Below are 21,381 nucleotides of genomic sequence, written 5' to 3' on the forward strand. Positions count from 1 at the left end.
ATATATAATATATATTAGTTTGCAGAGGGGTTCTGCCCAGCTCTCTGTGAATGTGGTTTGTGTCAAGGCTGTGTATGCGCATGAGTGCGGTCACACTCATCAAAGCAGGAGGTGTTATGCTGTGAGGGAAATTTCACAGCAGGTAAAGAGCTGCAGGATCAAATAGGCCCCTTAGTCCAGCACCACACATGAGATGCTGTCTGAATGCACGTCCACTGATTTGAGCAGTTAAACCTTGGGCTCCTGCTGCCCCCTTTTTTTTTTGTGAGGTCTGTCTTAATACACTTTGAAAGTTTATTAACTTTGTTCAGTTTATTCATATATACTGTTTTTCACAGTAAATACTATATTGTTCCAAAGCAATTTTACAATAGTGTCTTAAAACCACCAGAGCACGTAGTGACAAGGAATCAAGATTGAGGAAGCACATTTAAATGCATAAATTGTTATATTCAAACACATTTAATTGTTATATATTGAACAAACTTTTAAGCTTTAAAATATTGATTGATTGATTGATTGATTGATTGATTGATTGATTGATTGATCAATCAACCGTGTTTCAGTTTTTCAGAGACAGTGTAGAGAAGACAGGACAATCATGAAAAGATGGGGGGAATGGCACAGAAAAAATTACTTGAGCAAGATCAGCAACCAATTTCAAGCCACATTTTTCTTCCCCCACTAATGATCTTAACATTATCAAAATGAATGGCTTTAGACTAAAGAGAAGTATCTTCACAATGTTCAATACATTTGTATGAGCATAATGCATTAAATTCACATTGAAATTGATTTTATTGGCTGTTTTAAATAAAAGTTAAGTTGATACTTCTGTGAGTCTGTTCTTAAAGGAGTCATAACCTTGTATTACCTTGGATACCCAACGCTCTATTATAGTCTTTCAGGCCCTTCTAAAAAAGAAAAGTGGAAAAAAAAATAAACACAGAGCTCCTCTGACCCTTATTTCTGAAGGCATTATTGTCTCGCGAGATCTGATGCGATATTTTGGCTGTCGTGGACAGTCATTTTAATAATGCAAATGAGGGGCGCGTTGATTGGTGGCAGGAAGGAGGGGGGTTGACACCGCAGGTAACGCTTTAGCATATCATTCCAAAATGACATCATGGCGCAAGTTATGAATGAACCCAACCTGGCCGCGACCGGCTTCCCGGCCAGTGTATAAGTATGAGGCGCCGTTTAGGGCTTAAATCAAACTTCATTCACTCACACATATATGAAACACGCTTGCATACATACTAAGTAGTCACACATACATGTATATGAACTCTCCACGCACATACTCATATGAGACGCGAGCACACACACACACAAACTAGACGGCGCCTCATATATAAGCGTTAGGCAATCAATATACAATAGCCGAATTCATGATGATCTCAGTCATTTGTTGTTTGCAAAGTAACGTTAGCAGCCATTCCCCATGTTTACCTCGAAGCTAATACTCCCGCTAGCATACAATAGCCGCGTTAGCAGTTAGCTGCTGTTTGTTACACACAGTAGAGCAATAGAAACACATTCTTACCGTTTCAATTGCAGGCAAGTGTCTGATTGTTGAAAATGGCCCCTTTTTCCCGAGCTTCGATGCCAACTTCGCAAATTTGTGAAGGATTCCAGCGTAAAATGTTTTGTTAGCACAGATACATAACGTTAAGCCAGTGGGAAGGGTTGTAGGAACCGCGTCATTAAAAATGAATTTAATCCACTGGTCCCTGACAGCTTGGTCCGTTCTTGGGCGAGAAAACACATTTACATGTTGATTCTGGCAGTCAACAACAGAGCAACTCAGGTGTGCACTCGGTTTCTCCATCTTTCTCGACTAAACTGAATATGAGGGGGAGAGGGGCGGGCTTCCCGCGGCATAGGTCTGCGGTGTCCATATATGGTATATCCTGCCCCGTCATGACGTCAAGACGGGGCTGAAATCAAAATCTCGTATTTGAGTGCGCGTGCACGCGCGCTGGTTTATTTACCCTGAGGTAAACAAACGCTTCACTTTTAAATATCGGCTTCCTGGCCAGTGTATAATCGTTAGGTAATCATACCATACATTGATTCTCGTGGAAAAGTGAAAATTGCAGGTTATGACTCCTTTAAGAAAATCAAGAAGAAGCAGGAAAATCAAGATATTGCTTTCAATGGATGTGGAAGAAAGCCTATGTTCAACATAGAAGCTAGTAAATCAGTCAGTTCTGTCTTTCCACTTCTAACGTTAATAAGAGGATAGTTTACTGTATGAAGACTAATGACATATATACTTTTGAAGGTATAATTGTAAGCAGTAAAATAAACAATCATGATTTTGGCCTGGCTACGTAATTGTTCATTTTCAAAGGTACTTGAGTAAAGTACACATTTCATAACCCAATACATATGTATAATAATTTAAGTATAATTACTCATGTACTGTACAAGTGTGTCACAGCTTCTCCTTTCTGTCCAGAATGAGCAGCAGAACAGAGATAGGCATAACAATGCCAGAGTTTCAGCAGTTGATACCAGTACCACTTACATTTCAAGATTTGTGATACCACAGTAAAAACTATTATGCTAAATAACAAAAACCAAATTAAAACGGTTAAATATTATTATACATTTGAACAAATTAAACTAAAAGCGTGAGGCCTTCAAGTATTTCGCAAATAATAAACCATTACTCATGCAATTATTCAAGTAAACAGAAGTAAATGGCAAGAGCAATGAGTGGTTTTCCCTTTTTCTTGCCGATATTGTTGTTTGATTCATATTAATGCTCTAATTCTGGTCTGGTATCATAACATATGTTTTGTTTTAGAACTGAGATGCTGCCAAAGTGCTGCATTGTGTGATTTATGTCCTGCTAAGTGATGATTTTAGGTATTTGATTCTATTAGAGAGTGCTTTTGCAGTGCATTGACTGTGATAGACTAGTTCATTATGATTAAGATTAAGTCGCAATGTCTAGTTTGTGTAAATGGCTTGATTTCTTCACAGGGTGCATCAAGGCAGCATCAATTCTCTCATGCCAGTTCCTCCACATGCATCAACAACTAACTGATTGTGCTTTGTTTTGACCACTTTAGGGAACTTTACTTTAGCGGAGCTGGGCATTTGTGAACCATCCCCGCATCAGAACGCATACTGCCCTGAGATCGGCCTCTTGCAGCGCGGTTACTCTCTGAGCGCCGGCTCCGACGCGGACTCTGACCCAGAGGGCCCTATCTCACCGGAGAGAGCCATCCAGCTGTGGGGGGGCCAAGGCATCAAGTCCCGTCGCAGTTCTGGCCTCTCCAGCCGGGAGAACTCGGCACTCACCCTCACCGACTCTGACAACGAGAACAAGTCTGATGACGAATCAGGTGAGAGATTGTTTCAGAGAGCGAGAAAGCAGCGAGCAAGTTTCGTGTTTATGAGAAACTGAGGGTGCGAGAGAAATCGTTAAGGCTTTTAGAGTGTAAGGTGTGTGAGAACAGATGCCAAAAATGTGCAACATGTGATAAAACATTCACTTTTATATGCTTTCGACTCATTTAGAGCTGAATGCATTTCGGATACCTTTTGTGTTACTCTTACCTGGGTGTTATAGCTTCACTGTGCATTAGTAATCATTCCCCAGTGACACAAGCCGATTTTGTTAGTCAAACTGCAAGCTAATCTGCCACTGGAAATGCGTATAAATAGACTGGATACATCATGACATGTCACTCTCAATTAATATAAAAAGACTGTATACAGAAATATTTTTTTTTTAAATGTCAAATGATGCATGTTCGTCAAGCGAAAACATTGTGAAAAACAATCTTCCATTGATGTTGTTGTTGACGACTGAATCCTCATCGGCACCTTCCTAGCTGGAATTCTGCAACGTGTTCCTTGTTTCCACACTTACTTGTTAATTTGGTGGCATCCTTAATCTTAGCATAGTTTGTAGAAAATGTCAGAGTAGGTTAATGAAAAGACAAAACCCATCCTAATTAATTGAGTTCTCACCATATCACACCTCAAGCAGATCCATCAGCTGTGAATTCCAGCATCGCACAAACTCGCTCTGACAATTTATCAAACTACTCTACAGCTATTAAACACATAAAGAAACACCTTGGAAAGCAGTCATCTTCATCTTGCCGGCTGATAATTGCCTCACAGATAATTGCCATGCTAATCTCCCGGCCGCTGTTTTTTACGGCACAGAAAAAACGCGTAGGCACAACATGTGCCAGTCACCGGATCCCATGCCTGTCTGCTCCGACAGCAGTGGACGCAAGCTGGACAGCGTCTCTCAGCTCTGCACCATGGCTCATTCCCACTGAAATCCCAATTAAACGTCGCCCAGGCTGTGCCTGATAATCTGGGCAGGATGTGTCACAGAGGAACCATCTATGATAAATTAAGAAAAAGTAAAAAAAATATGTTATAATATGTTACCTTGCACCAACAGCAGTGGTACTGAGATTCAATAAATATAGTTTTGAGTTTTATGCTTTTTAGGAGACCAAGCAACAATTTACCTAAAGACACTTGGGCTTATACAATGCAAAACTTAATACAATAAAACAATAAATGTTGCTGAATTGGGAATATCAAACCAATTTTAATTTGACCAGATACAGTATGTATTCAGTATGCTATTCCAAATAGCATAGAATATTTTTTTTTTATTTCTGCTATGTAAAGATAAGATTTCAGTTTGATGCATAATACTTTTACTATTTTTACAATATATATTTGAAGAAATTACGTTTAATATTCATAACATGCTATGAAGATATAGATTTATGAAGAGAATAATTCAATATCCTATTCCAAATATTATTTCTGCCATTTAGAGATAAGAATTCAGTATGCTATTTTGAATAGTATACTAGCACGCTACTCTTACTATTTCTGCCATACAAAGAAAATAATTCAGTATACTTTTTTGAATAACAAACTAGCATACTACCGTAAGGGTTTCTACAATATAAATATTTGAAGAAATGAACTCAGTGCTAGCATACCATTACTGTTTCTGCCATATATTAAATGAGTTCAGTATGTTACTACTAGTGTACTTCTCTTGCTGCTTCTGCCATATAAACATAAAAAAATTATGAATTCAGAATGCTATTAAATTTAACATACTAGTTCAAGTTCAGCAGCAAAATAATAACATTCAATGCTGAATAGGAGCATGAGGAAGACATAGTCTTATAATTTCATGCCCCTTTTTGCGTCATACTACTACTGTTTCTACAATATAAATATTTCAATAAAGGTTTTCAGAAGGTAATTCATATCTTTATATGAATTCAGTATACTAAAGATGTAGCAGAAATAGTAAGAGTATAATGCTATTCCAAATTCAATTATCTTAACCATTTTACTGAGCAAATGTGGCATGTGGCATCTTTTTAGGGCCAATGGGCTAACATACGTTTACGATATCAGTCAGACAAATTCACAGCAATGGCTGCCAAGAGCCAATCAAAATACAGCTGCCATTATTTTAAATTATGATCAATTGTCATGGACGTTTGTATATAAGTGTGGTGTTTCCATTAGGATCATTTTACCTAGTTTTGTGAGAACTGGCCTTAAGCGTCATTGGATTCACTCTGTTCTCCACACATGTTCTTAAAATGTTGCTTATGGCTATTTGCATTTTTTTTTGTGGTGATGCTAACATGAAAAAAATAGATAAGGTGTTACTGATACCTCTGTGAGTCTGTGCTTGAGAAAATCAAGCTTTCTTGCTGTTGAACTGAATTAGAAGCGGGATATTGCTTTCAGTGAATGTGTTCTCACAAGGAAGAAAGCATATGTTCAAAATAGAAGCAAGTAAACCTGTCATTTCTGTCTTTCCACTTCTAACACTCTTTGAAGCCTCACCCTTATCTTTGCCCCTTTTTCTTTCACAATTGTTGTGCATGTTGATGCACTTCAATATCCTTCTCTCTCTCATCTTCCTTTTTTTGCCCTGTTATATTATGGATGTGTCAGCAGCACCAATCACGTTGAAAGACAGGTGTCACTCACAGAGGGAGAGAGAATGGGGTCAGAAGGAAATTTTCATCCATTATCACCCTCCGTCTGCCTCTTCCAAAATACTCTCCCTGACGTAAAGGCAGCTTTCAAAGTCTACCACCCGCTTTGACTAAAACATCCATTTGTGCTTTTGAGATGTTAAGTCTAGACATGGGCTTACTAGTCAATATCTGATTGGGCACGGAGTCAGAAGTTGTTAGGATAAAAATAGCAGCCGCTCTTCCAGTTCTTCAGACGAGCAGCTTTTAACAAAGACTCGGCATTGCTGAAAAATACAGTAAAGACAGCAATATTGTGAAATTATAACATTTAAAAATAACTGTTTTCTATTTTAATATATTTTAAAATTTACTTTTGTGAAGCAAAGCTGAAATTTCAGCAGCCATTACTCCAGTCTTCAATTTTACATGATCCTTTAGAAATCATTCTAATATGCTGATTTGCTGCTGAAGAAACATTTCTCATTATTGCCAATGTTGAAAACAGTTGTGCTGCTTAATCATTTCGTGGAAATCATGATACTTTTTTTTTTTCAGGATTCTTTAATGAATATAAAGTTCAAAAGAACTGCATTTATTTGAAATTGAAATAGCCTGTTATCATTTTAAAGACATTGCTGTCACTTTTAAACAATTTAATGCATCATTGTTGAAAAAACAAAACAAAAAAACCCAAACGGTAACACTTTAGTTTAGGGTTCATTTCACTATTATAACTTGTTGCTTATTAGTATGTATTTTACTAGGATAATGGCTGATTATTATTATTATTATTTATGCCTTATTCTGCTTGACTATATTCTACATCCCTTAATCAATTCCTTCCCAATACCTAAACGTAACAACTACCTTACTAACTATTAACAAGCAGTAATTAGGAGTTTATTAGGAGTTCGTTAAGGCAAAAGTTGTAGTTTATAGTGAGAATTGGACGCTAATCTATAGTGTGGCCAAAAAAAAAAAAAAAAACACATTTGAATGGTATACATCTTTCTAACTTAAATATGCATTGGTGCAAAAATAACAATATTTTACACTGATCAAATTTATTAACAGCCGTATCATACTACAATGGACGCGAATACATATTTGATCAAATATCTTATACCACAAACAGCCATTTTGGGCCGTGGTGACATGTCCCATTATGTCTTCTATAGAGATCGTATTCATACAAAATCATCACTTGTTGCATAAGCAGCTTAAACACGATGTCAGGCTTTTGTTCTTCATTAGGACAGGTCATATCTTTTTTTAGAACTTTGATTTCTCTAATTTAAGAATTCAAAGTAAGACTGACTAACTGCTAGTTTGTCAGACAAGTTCCTAATACATAGTCTTAACATAATGGCTGTGTTTATGCAACAGGCCACTGGTCTTTTTAAAACAACCTAACATAATGATCACGGTCTGTGAAATATCATAGTTAATGTCAAATCCTGAGTGCCTTCAGATCAATGAAGATCTTTTAGCATGTAGAAAGTGTTTCAACAAACACACAAAGCACTTGTTGGTCAATTTCATCTTAGCATTAATCTAAACTAGCTCTTTCCTGGGTTGATATAAGAAGTGTCACCGCCGAGAATTTGTTTGTAACAGTAATTCCATATATAGCACATCATTCACCATCATAACAAAAGCTTCATTCATACTGTAACTCGAACACACTAGTAGATAGTGTTTCGAGTCAGCTCAATTTAAAAAAGTCAATAGGAAATTAAAGAGTGTGATTCCCTCTGAGGCGGATAAAACAAACCCTCATTCGACTCTTTCTGCTTATCGATGGCGTCTGTTCCGTGTAATCCTCTTAGAATATTTTCCTCGCACCTTTTTGATGCTAGGTAAGGTGCAGAGGGAGTTTGATAATGAGGCCAGGTGATTGTCTTATTAAGCAGCCTGGATGACTGGAAGCCTCTTCGATTTGAGTGACTGATTAATGCCCACATGCTACAGCTCTCAGAGCAAAGAGTCAGTGATCTTTACGTGTCTGGGGTTCAATTACACCGCATGGGTGCTGTCATTTTCTGCTGCTGTCTCTATAGGATTTAACTCTAGTATTTCCAGTGTATATTGATATTCATGCAGGTGTGAAGCGTTGGCCGGCTGTCCAGACTAGGGTGGCTGTCATTTCTGCACTCTGCCGCGTGTTTGTTTGCATAAGTAATTGCACTCCAGCCAGATAAGAAATTATCCCATCATTCGGTTGCGGTCCCATGCGAGCTACGTTTGGCAGCGGTTCGGCGATCAGTGTTTCGCATCACGTTCGGTAAACAAAGCCACATTGGTGCCCCATGCTGCGAGAAGAGTTGGGCGGCTTTTGTTTGCTGGATTATTTGTATTCTGCCACACTGATCTGACTCACTAAACATTTAAGAAGCTTTGTTGGGGACTCAGAAAAAAAAAAATGTTTTCTACTTGAATAATTAAGTTTGAAGCTTAAATGTTTCGCTGCTGTGTCTGTGTGGGAAGCCCATGACCATAGACATGCAGCACATTTGAGCATGACCGATAACTACTGTTGTGTATCAGAGAGGATTGTGGCACTGACCATTACGTTTCATTATTACAACAACTGCAATTGTTTTCCTTTTTTTTTTTTAATCAGCTCCACTTACTCTGAATGAATAACCATGAATCATGCTTTGGTTAATGTGAATTTTGCAACGACATGGGGGCAGTCTCGCATTAAACCAACAAGATTGAACCAAACCGATTGTGCCCCTTTATGCAGACGCGTAGCGCAAGTGAGATTTGTGCCGAAGATTATAGTATGAATGAGGCTCTCTGCAAATAACTGCAATCAATCCTGTAATGGGAGCATCAGGAGAGGTCTCGTTAATACGGAAGAAAAGAGCATCAGTAGAAGAAGAGAGAAATCAAAGTTGCATGCTGGGATATTCATATCTAAGAGGGGAGACTGGAATTATTTGATACTCGCTGAAATGAGTTGACTGCATGTGGGCTAAAGGAACATCGTACAGATGCATGAAGCGATTTGTGTGATTGCAGGATGTGTTTAATGAATATTGCACTATTTAGCATACGCTGCTGAAAAAGGATGCTGATTGGTGGGAGACCTGTGGGATTGTGCCAGAATATATTTCTTGAAATGATGTTTTAACTTTCTTTGAGGTGAACTCAAATTAAGAGTTTAATTGCACAACTAATGACCCTCGATGAAACACATCAGCTTTTACGATTGTTTCTTACACATCTCATGTTAGGCAAATGGAAGGGCTACTCCACGTCAAATATCAATTATTTATGAACTCCAGTTCAGTTTTACTTTTCAGCCGCCTTTTTGTCCTTTGCCATTTACAAATGTTTAACTTCTTATCTTACGTTGAATAGAAACAAGAAATCAATAAACAACATTTTCTTATGGTTGCTGGTTAATAGTGAAGTGGATACAATCATTTGTGAAGAAGCCTCTCTCTTTTCTGTTTTTGTGAATCTCCACAAAGGTTGTATCGACCTCCTCCACTAAAGTTGTAAAGGAGGGAAATGTCATTGATGGAAGGTAAACAAACTATGACACGTTTAAAATGAACGTGCAAGACAAAAAAAAAAAACTGTTTTTGATTGCAATACTGTGGTATTTTGAATATACAACTGCATTTTATTATTATTGTTAATAATATTAATAATAACAAACAAATTTGTTTTTTGTTTTGTGCTTTTTTGTTAGTGGTTGATATTCACTATATTGTTACTTTTTAAAAGTGCATGCTAATTTTTTGTTTGTGTTGTCCTGGTCGATATGTCAGTGGTTTGGTCATTTATATTGGCACCTGACACTGACGTCAGAATCACACAAAAATTGCGACACTGAGAAAAAAAAAAAAATTAACTTCAATTTTCTTTTGCAAATATTGTAAGATTTAAGCCAATTTCAGATAGAAATTTAAGTCAAATCTACTTAACTAATTGAATTGAGCATTATAATTGAATTGTTGAGTAATTTCTACTTATTTGAAGTTTACTTAGCAAAACTCTTTTTCCAAGTACATTTTACTCAAACAATATAACATTGAATCAAGACATGCTTTCAAAGTGTATGCTCTACTTAGAACATTTAAGTAAATAATACGGTAGATATTTTGTAGATAATATATCTACACAATAGAATGTGGTGCCCACTCGAACACAGAGACCTCAATACTTGGTACTCAATAATGATAATATTCGTTGTGCCATTTTGAGTAGAAAATGAACTCCAGATGTCACAAAACAGCAAGTTACTAATCTTAACAACAATAAAACATTGGAAATACAGCTGGAAAACAGTGAAAAATGCTACCTTAATAATTATGCATGCCCCCGTGCATGATGGGAACACCAGTATCAGAAAGTTGAGTATAGGTTTTATTATGTTGATATTTATGCTTTAATTTCCACAAACTGAAATTGAGTACTAATATAGAATTTAATTTTTTTTAATTCTTGCCTGAACATTCACTGATAAAAATGATTCTGTGGTGGAATAAATATTACGGAAAAAAAAAACCCGAATAGTTTTTTTCTGTAATATTTATTCCACCACAGAATCATTTTTATCAGTGAATGCCATTGTAGAAATCTAATGCACACATTTAATTCCATGAAGTTATGAAGATTAAGCAAATAATATTTGTAGTCATGTAATCTCAACATGAAGTGAAGTGTGCAGCTATTGTTTTCTGCTGACCTAACATACAAACGCTGAACAAACAAACAAATAAAGCAACAAACTGCTGCTCTTTTCATTTCCCCAAACGTTTAGGAAAATTTACGGGCAGCCAGCAGCTATGCTCGTAAAAGTCTTTATACTGTCGCCATTTGCAGGTGAAAGAAGAACCCTTGTAAATTTCTGCAGTGGTGTCCATGTCCCACATCCAAATAATACTGATCTTGGGGAAGAATGATTAAAACATGCATTAGATGATATAAGAGTTGGCGTGGGCATTGATTCAAGCATTAAATATTCCTGCCTTTTACAACTCTCCCTTGAGAGGTCTCTTTCAGTCCTCTTCCTTGCTTCCCATCCAATATTGGAGTCAAGATTGCCATTGCTGGGTTCATTACATTGCAGCTTTAGTTAATGAAACGGACCCAGGCCGACGCAGGGGCCCTTTATGTGCTCCGATCAATCAGGCCCCAGTAAATCTGAGCTTAACCGTCCCCTTTCATTTCAATGCAATGTTGATATTTCTGCTTCCACTGGCCAACCGTCAGACACCACAATATATCATAAAGGGGGGTGAAGATGGAAGTTATATTTAGCTGCCTGACCTTTCTGAGACGTACATCTGTCTGTCACCCTACAGTCTTTGTGTGTGTGTGCTGTGCTGATTGTTATTTACTGTCGACAATGCTGGTCCTAATGTCAACTCGGGGGGCTCTATTAGTCGAACCTGTGGTGCACACACACACATTGGCTTACAGACACATGGAAGCACAAAGTCACGTCATATTTAGCGATCCTGCTACATGAAAAAACGTTCCCACCTCGCTGTGTTTTTATATGAAAATTCAGGCACAATCAACATGTGTCTTCTTTATAGACTTTAAACGCTGGTTCTCATCTTTTCATCTCTCTCTATCTATCTTAAAAATAGAAATGCACACATACAGTACATACACAATCTCACCGCTCCTACGGAATTATTGTGTTGAAGGGAGCAAAACAATAGTGATTTTAATGCACTTTTATCTGCATCAGGACCAATTTACTGTTGCCGTCCCAAAAAACTCAAATTTCCATCGCTAACCAAACAGTATGTGGTCTCTGCTGTGCCTACATCAATGCAGCCAGGAATGATTGTGAACGCCACATCGTATAAATACTTTTATAGTAACAAATAATGCTGGGATTTAAAAAAAAAAAAAACAGCAGTGAGTGTGTGCATTGCCTTCTAACGCTTTCTCTTTCTGTAACTTTCATTCCCTTTTTTTATATTTGTCAAATACACAAATACACAAAGTCTATGTTAATTTGTCAGACATGATCACGGTACTGTAGAAACAAAAGTTTGATTGTGGGAGTGCAGTGTTCAACTGCCGGGCTGATTTCTTTGTACAACATTTGATGTCTACAATGTGCTCTAATTTGCTGTTGTAATGGAAGTCATCAGTGTTAATTCTCAGCTTTGATTTTTGACAATAGATGGTGATATAGCATTGCCCGTGGTCTCTCAGACACCTGATGTTCTTTTATCAGACTTGAAAGCAATTTTATTATTATAATTTTTTTAAAAACACATTTAATAACACCTCACCTCACCTCCCCCCACCCCCCACCCCATCCATTAATTTTTCTGTGGTCATCAATTTTATTTTTCTTACTTGTAATCTACTTTGAGCACCATAATGCCAGACAACTGCCCTTAAAACTAATGCATTGTAGGCCTACTAGTAAAAAACAACATGAAACATTTTAAAAATGACTGTTTAAATGTGTTGATTGTTTGTTTGTACTTCTACATACTTGAATATGAATACTTGCCATTTTACTCGGCTCAATGGATTGTGGTATTGACTTGGTACCTTAGATTTTGGCTAATTCAAGATGTCTTATTTGCCTATTGTTTTGAGAAAAAAAAAATAAAATCTTCTGCCAAATAATGGCAGATAGAAATGATGGCTTAATATCCTCAATAGAGCTTGGAACAGAGCATTTGATACAATTTGTAATTTAAACAGTATTTTTTTTTTTTTAAGAATACCATGCACAAATGAATCATCGCAAACACAGTCAACGGGGAGTGTGTCTAACTAACTCTTCTTGTATTTAGTTTATCTGCAGCATTGACATAATAAAATTCGCTGTATATCCTTTTCTTCCCACATTTTTGGCCAGTGTTGTCAATCCAGAATCAGTGAGTGTAACAGAGCGGCATACAGCAGTGAAGGCAGGCCCCCAGGGGCTCGATCGCAATGCGATTCGTGTTTGGGTCTAAATAAGTTGATTGAGTTTGCTGGTGACAATGTATAGTGCGAAGGACTCTGTAATGTTGTTAGAGAATTAGTACCCCATGATGAATTGCGTGACAGAGCGGCTCTGACAGCCCCATGGTGGTTTACTCTTAGCTGTGCAGTTTATACTCATTTAAACACCAAGGACTTTTCACTTTTGTTTAAGGCATTTATTCCCACCCCCATGTGTGACAGCCCAGCTCACTGTTAGATGGTAAAAAGCCCTATATGTTTGGATGAAACTTGTAGAGTTCTCTGCCTTCTAAGGATTGCTTTTTTTTTGGGATGTTGAAGGGTACCGTATTTCCACAGGGTTGCAGAGAAAGCCGAATTGGAAGAGAGCCAAATTCTCCTCTCGTCAGAGTCAGTGAGCGCTCTCCATAAAAGAGAAATAACAGTGAACAGGACAAATCCAGCAATGAATACAACTGTGTTTCTGACTCAATAAAGACACAGAAGAGAAACACAGGATTTGAGCCTGTAGGGCTCAAGATATTAAACACTTTAAAGTGCACTTTTTAATGTGTTGGCTTGAGTTGCTATAATTCAGTGAAGGGGATTATTGATCCTGGCTGCCATTTTCTTTTCTCAGTCACTTCATAAAGAATCGGATGACTGGGGAGGGACTGCTGGGTGTGGCATCCTTCTTCTCTTTTCTCCATTACTTTACCTCCTGATGGCATCGATCTCCAGGCTGGCCTCCTCTCCAGAGAGCCGCCAGAGGATCTCTCTGGGCTAGGCTAGCTGTTATTACAAACCTCTGTCTTTATAAATGTGCAGTTCCTCTCTAAATTATGTCTGGAACAATTGTCTGATCATTTTGTACCAAGCTCTAACCAAAGGCACACACAAGAAGAAAAGAGATTATTGATTATTTGAACATCACATTGTTAGCAGAACAAACACCAATAATTGGGAGGGAGAACCATCTTTGAAAGACAAAACATTATCAAAAAAGTTCTTCTGTCAATGCAATGGCAATAGGATATAGAATGAGTCACAATTCTTGCATTTTCTAGGTAGGTTTTAATTTGTTTGCATGCCTAACACAATGCTTTATGTATGTTTTCCTTCTCTCTATTGGTGGAATGACAAGCAGAACACGTTGTGCCAAAAAGTTTAGCAACTCTAGACAAGTCTTTCTCTTGTCAACTAGGCTACAACTAAATCACTTTTCATTACAATTTGAAGTAAGTTCAAAACTTACTCAAGGCTAATGTTAATTAGTGCATAACACTTTCTTAAGATTATTTGTTTATGTATGAAGTTAAGTCAAGAAATAATCCTCCTGACTACTCTCCTCACTGTCTTCTTTTCTATTGAATACGGTAGCTGATGATGATGTTTTTTTATTTTATTAACATTAATGACAGACAACAGCAGGAATACTAGCCTGCTGTCACTTTAAGACCGAATGAATGGACCGAATATACTGTTCACTTATGATATAACCGAGAGAATACTTTTCCAGAAATAATTGACATAATTTTGTGTCTATGTGTCTGTTTAAGCGCAAGAAAACGCACAAGACTAATCATTAACTAATCACTATCTTACCAGAGATGGAGAAAAATCCTACTCTTGTTTCTTCTTCAGGTCAGTCTGTGCTGCATGGCACATTGGGCAGCAACCATATTCCACTTTAAAACTTTACTTTTATAGCATGTTTGATTGATTAGTTATGCACTATTAATGCAAATAAGGCAGAGACATGAAATAAACATATCAAGTTGTGGTTGAAAAATACTGCATTTCTAGAGGGATGTTACCTTATGCTGTGGTTGTTACGGTGGTGAGGAGAGAGTGTTCTGCTATGATTTCTGTTCTAAGTCATGGTGTTGTGCTGAGTGAGATCAGGGCTCTCATTCATGCGTGTCCTTTAGTGGAGCAGTGGGCCGCACCCTCACCCTCACCTTCATCCTTTCACCGTCCTCTTTCTAATAAATGTGCAAATTGCGTCGGTTTGTGAACCCAGGAGCTTGTGCTCGTCAAGGTCACTCCATGGCCATGTTGACGGCAGCCTGGGAGTGGAGAAAGAGAATAGAAAAGACGACATTTCCACAGAGACAAAAGCAGTGTGGCCTCTTTTCCCCTGCTGTGGGAGAGTGGATGCAAATGTATTTATACATATTATTAAATACTTTAAATACACACTTTCTACTGTATATAAAAGTGACCTTGAAAGTGATTTGATGAATAACACTTTGTAAATCAGACTGGTTCTGTACATGAGCTGCCTGAAAGAACTGATTCACTAAAATGAATCGAAACCATGCACAGCTTAAAAGGCCACAGCCATTCAAGGCCATGGTTTCCCTGGGGGTTCGTGGAGGAACTGTTGGGGGTTTGTGTTAAAAAAAAGAAAAAAGATGGAATATTGCATGTCATTTGACCATTACCAACATGCTGATAAATGATTGAAAATTTGACTTAAAATCTCAATGGGTACATCAAGTAAATATTTTTGTTCAAAGGGGTTCGGCTTACAAAAGAATTGGGAATACCTACCCTCTGCAAAAAGTAGCTTACTGATATAAAATCAACACTATTTTGAAAGCAGCTAAGGTGTTGTCTCGCTACTGAAAAAAATATATTACTAGCATCACTGCTGTTAGTTACCTCCTAACACTGATCAGTGTCATGCCAATATTAGTTCATCTCTGTCAATGTTGCCCACGATGACAACAACACTGGGCGAATGGGACTCTATCCTCAAGGTAGCCACTGCACTCTCCATCTCAGCATATTCAACACCCATTAAAAATTCCAATTATTACTCTCAAAGCCATACAGATCCTGAAAGCTTATGCATCCTGTACTGTGATTTGCTTTGCAGCCCCTTATGGGTGTCTCCATGGGAGCCATAACAGTAGTAAAATATTACCCAACATTTTTTTTAAAACGTGCTGACTACAACAACACGCAGCTAATTGAGAACTTACTCGCCAATAATGACTTATCATACTCTGCTCAGCACAGTGCTGATGCAGGCAGGCTCATTTAGCAAGCCAGAGTTTACCGCTTAATGAAGTCTGAAAAAGTCCGATGGAGAGAGAGAAAGGACAAAGGGTTGCATGATTTGGCCACTTGAAATCCCCTCACTGCAGTGTCCCTTGAGTATGTATTTTTGTTTTTTCTACAACCTTCATTTACACATTTGCTTAATGGGCAATTCAGTGAAAGTATCTAGAAGTGCTGTTTTTATTTATGTTTTTGCCAGGTCAGTAGGCTAAATGTGTATCATAGCCATACTCTGGTGATGCAAGAGGCAATTTTATGTATCACTTTCCAAATATTCTCCTGCTAAAGCTATTGAGGCCTGTTGTCCCTTTGCCACGGCCTCCACTGTAAGCTGTCAGTCAGTGCAAAAAAATTCAAAGTGCATATACGAGCTGAGTGTACGTTGTATGTGTGGTTAGAAAAATCGAGCTGCACGCGTACGCATACGCACATACTGTGCTGATGAAGAAATTCCCATCACGCAAACTGTACACATAACCTAGCGTATGCATAAAAAAAAAAACAAAGAATACTTGCCGATATCATTTTCTTTTGTAAGTCATTTGCCCCTAGATTGTTGTCTTTCTGTCTTCAAAATGTATCCATCTATCTCCAATAGGTGCCATTGAGGTTGATGGATTTGGATAATCTTTCTGGATCAGTTCTTCATGTATCTCTCTCCACATACAACTAGTCACACATGGCCTGATGAAGGCCAGATCAAATATCTTAACATTACCAACGGTGTCCCACAGGGGTCAGTTCTTAGCCCCATTCTGTTCCTCCATCTATACTCTCTCACTAATTGAGATCGTAAACAAAAGAGTCATAACGTTTCACAGCTATGCTGATGATATACAGCTCTATTTTAAAACTACCCCAGTGCTTCCACAGCACTAGTAAAGGATTTGCCTTGATGGAATCAGCCTATTTGCAGCCATAATCATAATGTTTTATCCCCTTTTAAGTACTCTTATCTATTTCTCTTCTCTGTTCAGCACTCTGAGATTGCTTAATGCAATGAAAAGTGCTATACTAATTGAAATGATTATTAGTAATGGAGTAATAGTGAAGATAAGATTGATATTTGCACTGAATTGGGCATGTATGCTAGATATAAACACCCTGATAACTGTATCATTTTTCAGAAGCTCTCTTTGTTTCCGGTCCTACTTCTTCAGTCTTTACCTACTGTAAAGTGATGGTAGCTATTGTTCTGTGGGAATGACATAGATGAATCGAGGTAGGGATGTTCTAATTGTTTCTTGTGAGGGAGGCTGTCTGGTCTCCTCCCCCTTTAAAGTAGGAACCTCCATTCCCTTTTCTCTGTGCGCAGCTAACTGTAAGTGAGAGCTGTTTGCTCACTCACATGTCCAACCCTTCTTCCATTTTCATCCCTTCATTTTTTTACCCTTCCAGACCTCTCTTCCATATTCTCATCTAATTCATGCACTGTTTCTTCTTGACTGACCCTTTGTCTTTGTCTTCTGTTAAATTCACTTTACCATTCTGAGCTGCAGTATTGGGACATAACTATTCAAAGAAACAATAGTATTAGCATATTTTTAATTGGTTCACTTTAAACCAAACTAATTTCCGCTATTTAATTTAAAGAAAAAATCGTAACAAATCATTTGTGTCCCTATGAGACACTTTATGTTATGCTGCTGTTTATTTATTTATTTATTTATTTTCAGTGTCTCTTTCTCGGGTTACATTGTTACGCCAATAGATGGTGACAAGTGACTGTCTTTTAACTGTCATTGAACCATTTAATCAAAAGATTTGTTCAAAAAACCTGATTAAAAAACGAAACATGTGGCTGATGAGCGAGTCATTGAATCATTCTCTCAAACAATTTATTCAAAAACAAAGCAAGCGACTGCCTTTATGAGCGAGTCATTGAATCAATCACTCAATTGATTTGCTCAATAAAACAAATGCATATTGCATATATCACTAAAAATCATCAAAATGCATTTTCCTGGGTGTAGCAACGGTTCTGCTGGTTTGGTTGGAACTATTTTTTTTGGCAGAGCCAAAGGTAACTGTAAGTTATTCAATATGAACTTCTTTCTTTGAGCTGTTTTATAAAAGCAATATCACACAAGTGTGCAGGCAGCATTGTTATTCACCAGAAACAGCCCAAGCCCTTGTTGCTACTTCTGACAGCAATCCCTAACTGCCAGGAAGCACCAACCACTGACAGTTCACCTGGAGAGATAGGGAACATGTTAAACTATGAGCTTAAAAGCAGCTGTTTGCACTAAAGCATCAGTAACTCATTGGTCGAGATCATGGTCATTTGACCATTTTAACTTCCTTGAACTTCCTTAAAACTTTGATCATATAAAATTATTTTAATAAGATAGTCATAATAATAAAGCAATGTATTTTCGTGCAACAAGAGTGATAGTGTACACGTTAAATTCAGAGATCACTAGTTGGGATCACTGTCATTTGACCACTTTAGTTGTGTTAAACCTCCATAAAACATCAATCATATGAAATAAAATGTCCATAATAATAGGTACACAATTGTAATGTGTTATACTCGTAAATAGCGGCTGCCTGGATGGAGCTGCCAGTGGGCAGTTTTACTGAATTTAATGAGGCTAATTAAAAAAAAAAAAACCAAGGCCTGTGGCTTCCAAATTGGTATATCTGTTTTCATTCAGTAGTTTCTATATCTAGCTGGGGTGGCAGGTAGCTGACCTTCCAGTGGATCGTGGCAGGTCATGTGACCTGCCAGTGCCAGCTTTGGCTAGCCAGCTGAAGATTGAACACCCACTCACTTGTAACGTGACATTTACGAAATAGTAACAGTTGGCTGAATCATTCATACTATATGCTATAACGGAAGATTGTATAGCGGCACTCAGAGTGTTATATTATTTGTATTATATTTTTCTGAAATAGGTAACACATTAAAGTAGCTTCTCCATCACTGCCGATGTCGTTAACTGCTTTTAATAGTGAGGCTGATCCAATAATGGTTTTGGTTCAATTATTAGCTTTGTTCAGTCCAGGCCACCTCAAACTCTCAATTCCATTTACAACACTGCTTCAGCAGGGTCTCACCTGCATAACAAGATGTGCCTTGAGTAATGTTCTCATCTGCTGGAAATAACACAACTAATAGTAAGATGCAACAAGGCCTTGCCGCTCCTATAATAAATATGTGGCACAAAGCGAGTGTGGCTCCATGGCAGATGCAAATTAGAAAGGGAGAGAAAGTTGTCAGATTCAGTCACTGCTGCTGAAATCATTCTAATCTTTTTACTGAGGTAAGACCACAGGAGAGCTCCACAACATGCAGGCCTGTGGCGTATAGTCACATCCTGCACGTTTGTGAGAAATGAACCTGTTTAAAACATGAGATGCAGCTATAGAATATAATTTACCTGGGTAGTGGTTTCCGTCTCGGTGCTTTAATATAGTGTGTGTTTGGGCTTTTCTCTTTTTTTCTTTTGTTTTCTTTTACATTCATCTTTTTGTTGTCTCCATTGTCTTTCCCATTATGCCACTGAAGCGTACCTTGAAGATGACATGGATGATTTCGATGACCCTTTCGGTGATATTCCGTTCCGTAAGTTGCCACTGAATCTCTACCCCTGTGAATATGTCCAAACAGAATTCAATACCCTGCTCCTCAATGAGTATATTTTGTTGTGTTTTATGTATTTGTGTGATTCCATCTGTGTGCTTGTAAAATAGAGAGTTGTTTCCTGTGTAGCATCTATTAACCTGATCCACCTGCTCATGTTTATTGTGCTTGAGTTAACCTCCCAATCAGAGGCTTCTGGCCAACAGATGACACAAAGTCTACTGTTATTTGTTAATCATTGGCCTTGCCACTTGCAATATTTTTTTTACAATGATGAATTTCTAACCAATTTATTTAATATTCCTCCTCTTGCTTTCCTTGGACGCAACAAAAAAGGGATCCGGGCACTCTTTCCTGGCCTTCAGAAAGGTACATGCTGGACTAAAGCAAGAGCTGTTGGTGAAATTAGTGCTAGATTAGATTGTGGTTGTTAGTATTCAAAAGCAGTAGATTTGTTTGCATCGCGGGACACTATTTCACCACTTAACTTTGCCACTTGTTAATTTGGTTTCCTGTACTTGAAGAAAATTTCCCCGCAGACTCTTTTTTTGCCTTCAGATCCAAGTCTTATTTGCTTTGTCTTGAAGCATGGATTCATGGGTAATGCCTTCTTATTGAATTTTAAAGTTTTCATTTGTAGCCAATTACGCTGTGACAGCGGACCGCATTGCATTCGGCTTTCTCTCATTCTAAGATAGTCTCTGCAATCCCAGAACGGACTGCTTAAATATATTAAAATGCCTAATCATCTCCCTGATCATCGGAATATACTCTCAGAACTGACATCCTCCCATGGAAAATGGATCAACCCTTCCCTTAGACTCAACATATAAATACGAATATAAAAAATGCAGACACTGTATGATAGGGAATAGAAAGGAGCCATCAGGCAGCGTTGTGCAGATTCCGACGAGGAAGAGGTAAGATTTCATCAGATGCAAACAATCACTGTGCCTCTGAAATGAAAAGGAGCAGTTCAAAGGTGACCTTGTGAATACAAAGCTTGTTGGCTGCCATGCAGAGTTGCAGTCAGAGGGTTTGAAATAGCATTAGTGGCAACATTATTACTTTTAATGTTTATTGATGTATATGGTGGTACTTATGAAAAAAAAAAAGGGGGGGGGGGGGGGGTTGACATACCACACACATGAAGATCCACTCATAATGCCCCTGGAGTTCGATCGGGACTTAGAAGAACAGAAGACAAGACCCTGTGGAATCAGTGCTGCTCACTGGGTCTGATTGATTTGGTAGTGTTTGTAGTGTTATCAGATTGTGTCTCCAGGAAAGTGTAGGACTTACCCCATCATAAGCCTACACATTATGAACTCCATTAATCATTATTCTTTAACAGACTCTGTTACCAATTAGTTTCAATGTTTGGCAAAAAAACTGGATTTTTAGTCAATGTATCATGGGCATTGTATAATTATTAGAACAATTACCTTCTCGGCAGAACATGTTGTTGCTGTTTTCCATCAGGGGACGTGAAGGGTCCACGTCTCCTGGTCCTCTGTTCTAAATGGTTTTGCAGTGACAGCTTAATTTATGTATTTCATTTTGATTTTAAGGTGGCAAACGATTATAATGAGTACTTGTTTCGCTTTGGGCCCTTTAATGCATCTCAGTCGTTCTCTTCTGGATGCTAAATAATATTTCTATTGAATTGAGTGTAGGTGGTGATGGGACACTGGACTAGCAAATTGTGGTTAAAAGTAATCTTTCAAAGAGCCATACCTTTGCGGACTTATATAATCGACGCACACCAACTCCCGGAAGTTGTGTAGCAGCCAGCCA

At 37.9% G+C, this 21,381-nt stretch overlaps 1 protein-coding gene across 4 annotated transcripts in view; it reads left to right on the forward strand.

Annotated features, from left to right (window-relative positions):
* tenm2a (teneurin transmembrane protein 2a) overlaps positions 1-21,381 on the forward strand; it is a 300,779-nt gene that overhangs the window by 73,443 nt on the left and 205,955 nt on the right. For all 4 annotated transcript variants that reach the window (XM_079892536.1, XM_079892537.1, XM_079892538.1 and 1 more), the window contains one exon: positions 3,084-3,359. In XM_079892536.1, the coding sequence (XP_079748662.1) occupies positions 3,084-3,359 (276 nt within the window). The remainder of the gene's footprint in view (positions 1-3,083; positions 3,360-21,381) is intronic.

The sequence above is a fragment of the Squalius cephalus genome (assembly GCF_949319135.1).
Source record: "Squalius cephalus genome assembly, chromosome: 14".
NCBI lineage: Eukaryota > Metazoa > Chordata > Actinopteri > Cypriniformes > Leuciscidae > Squalius > Squalius cephalus.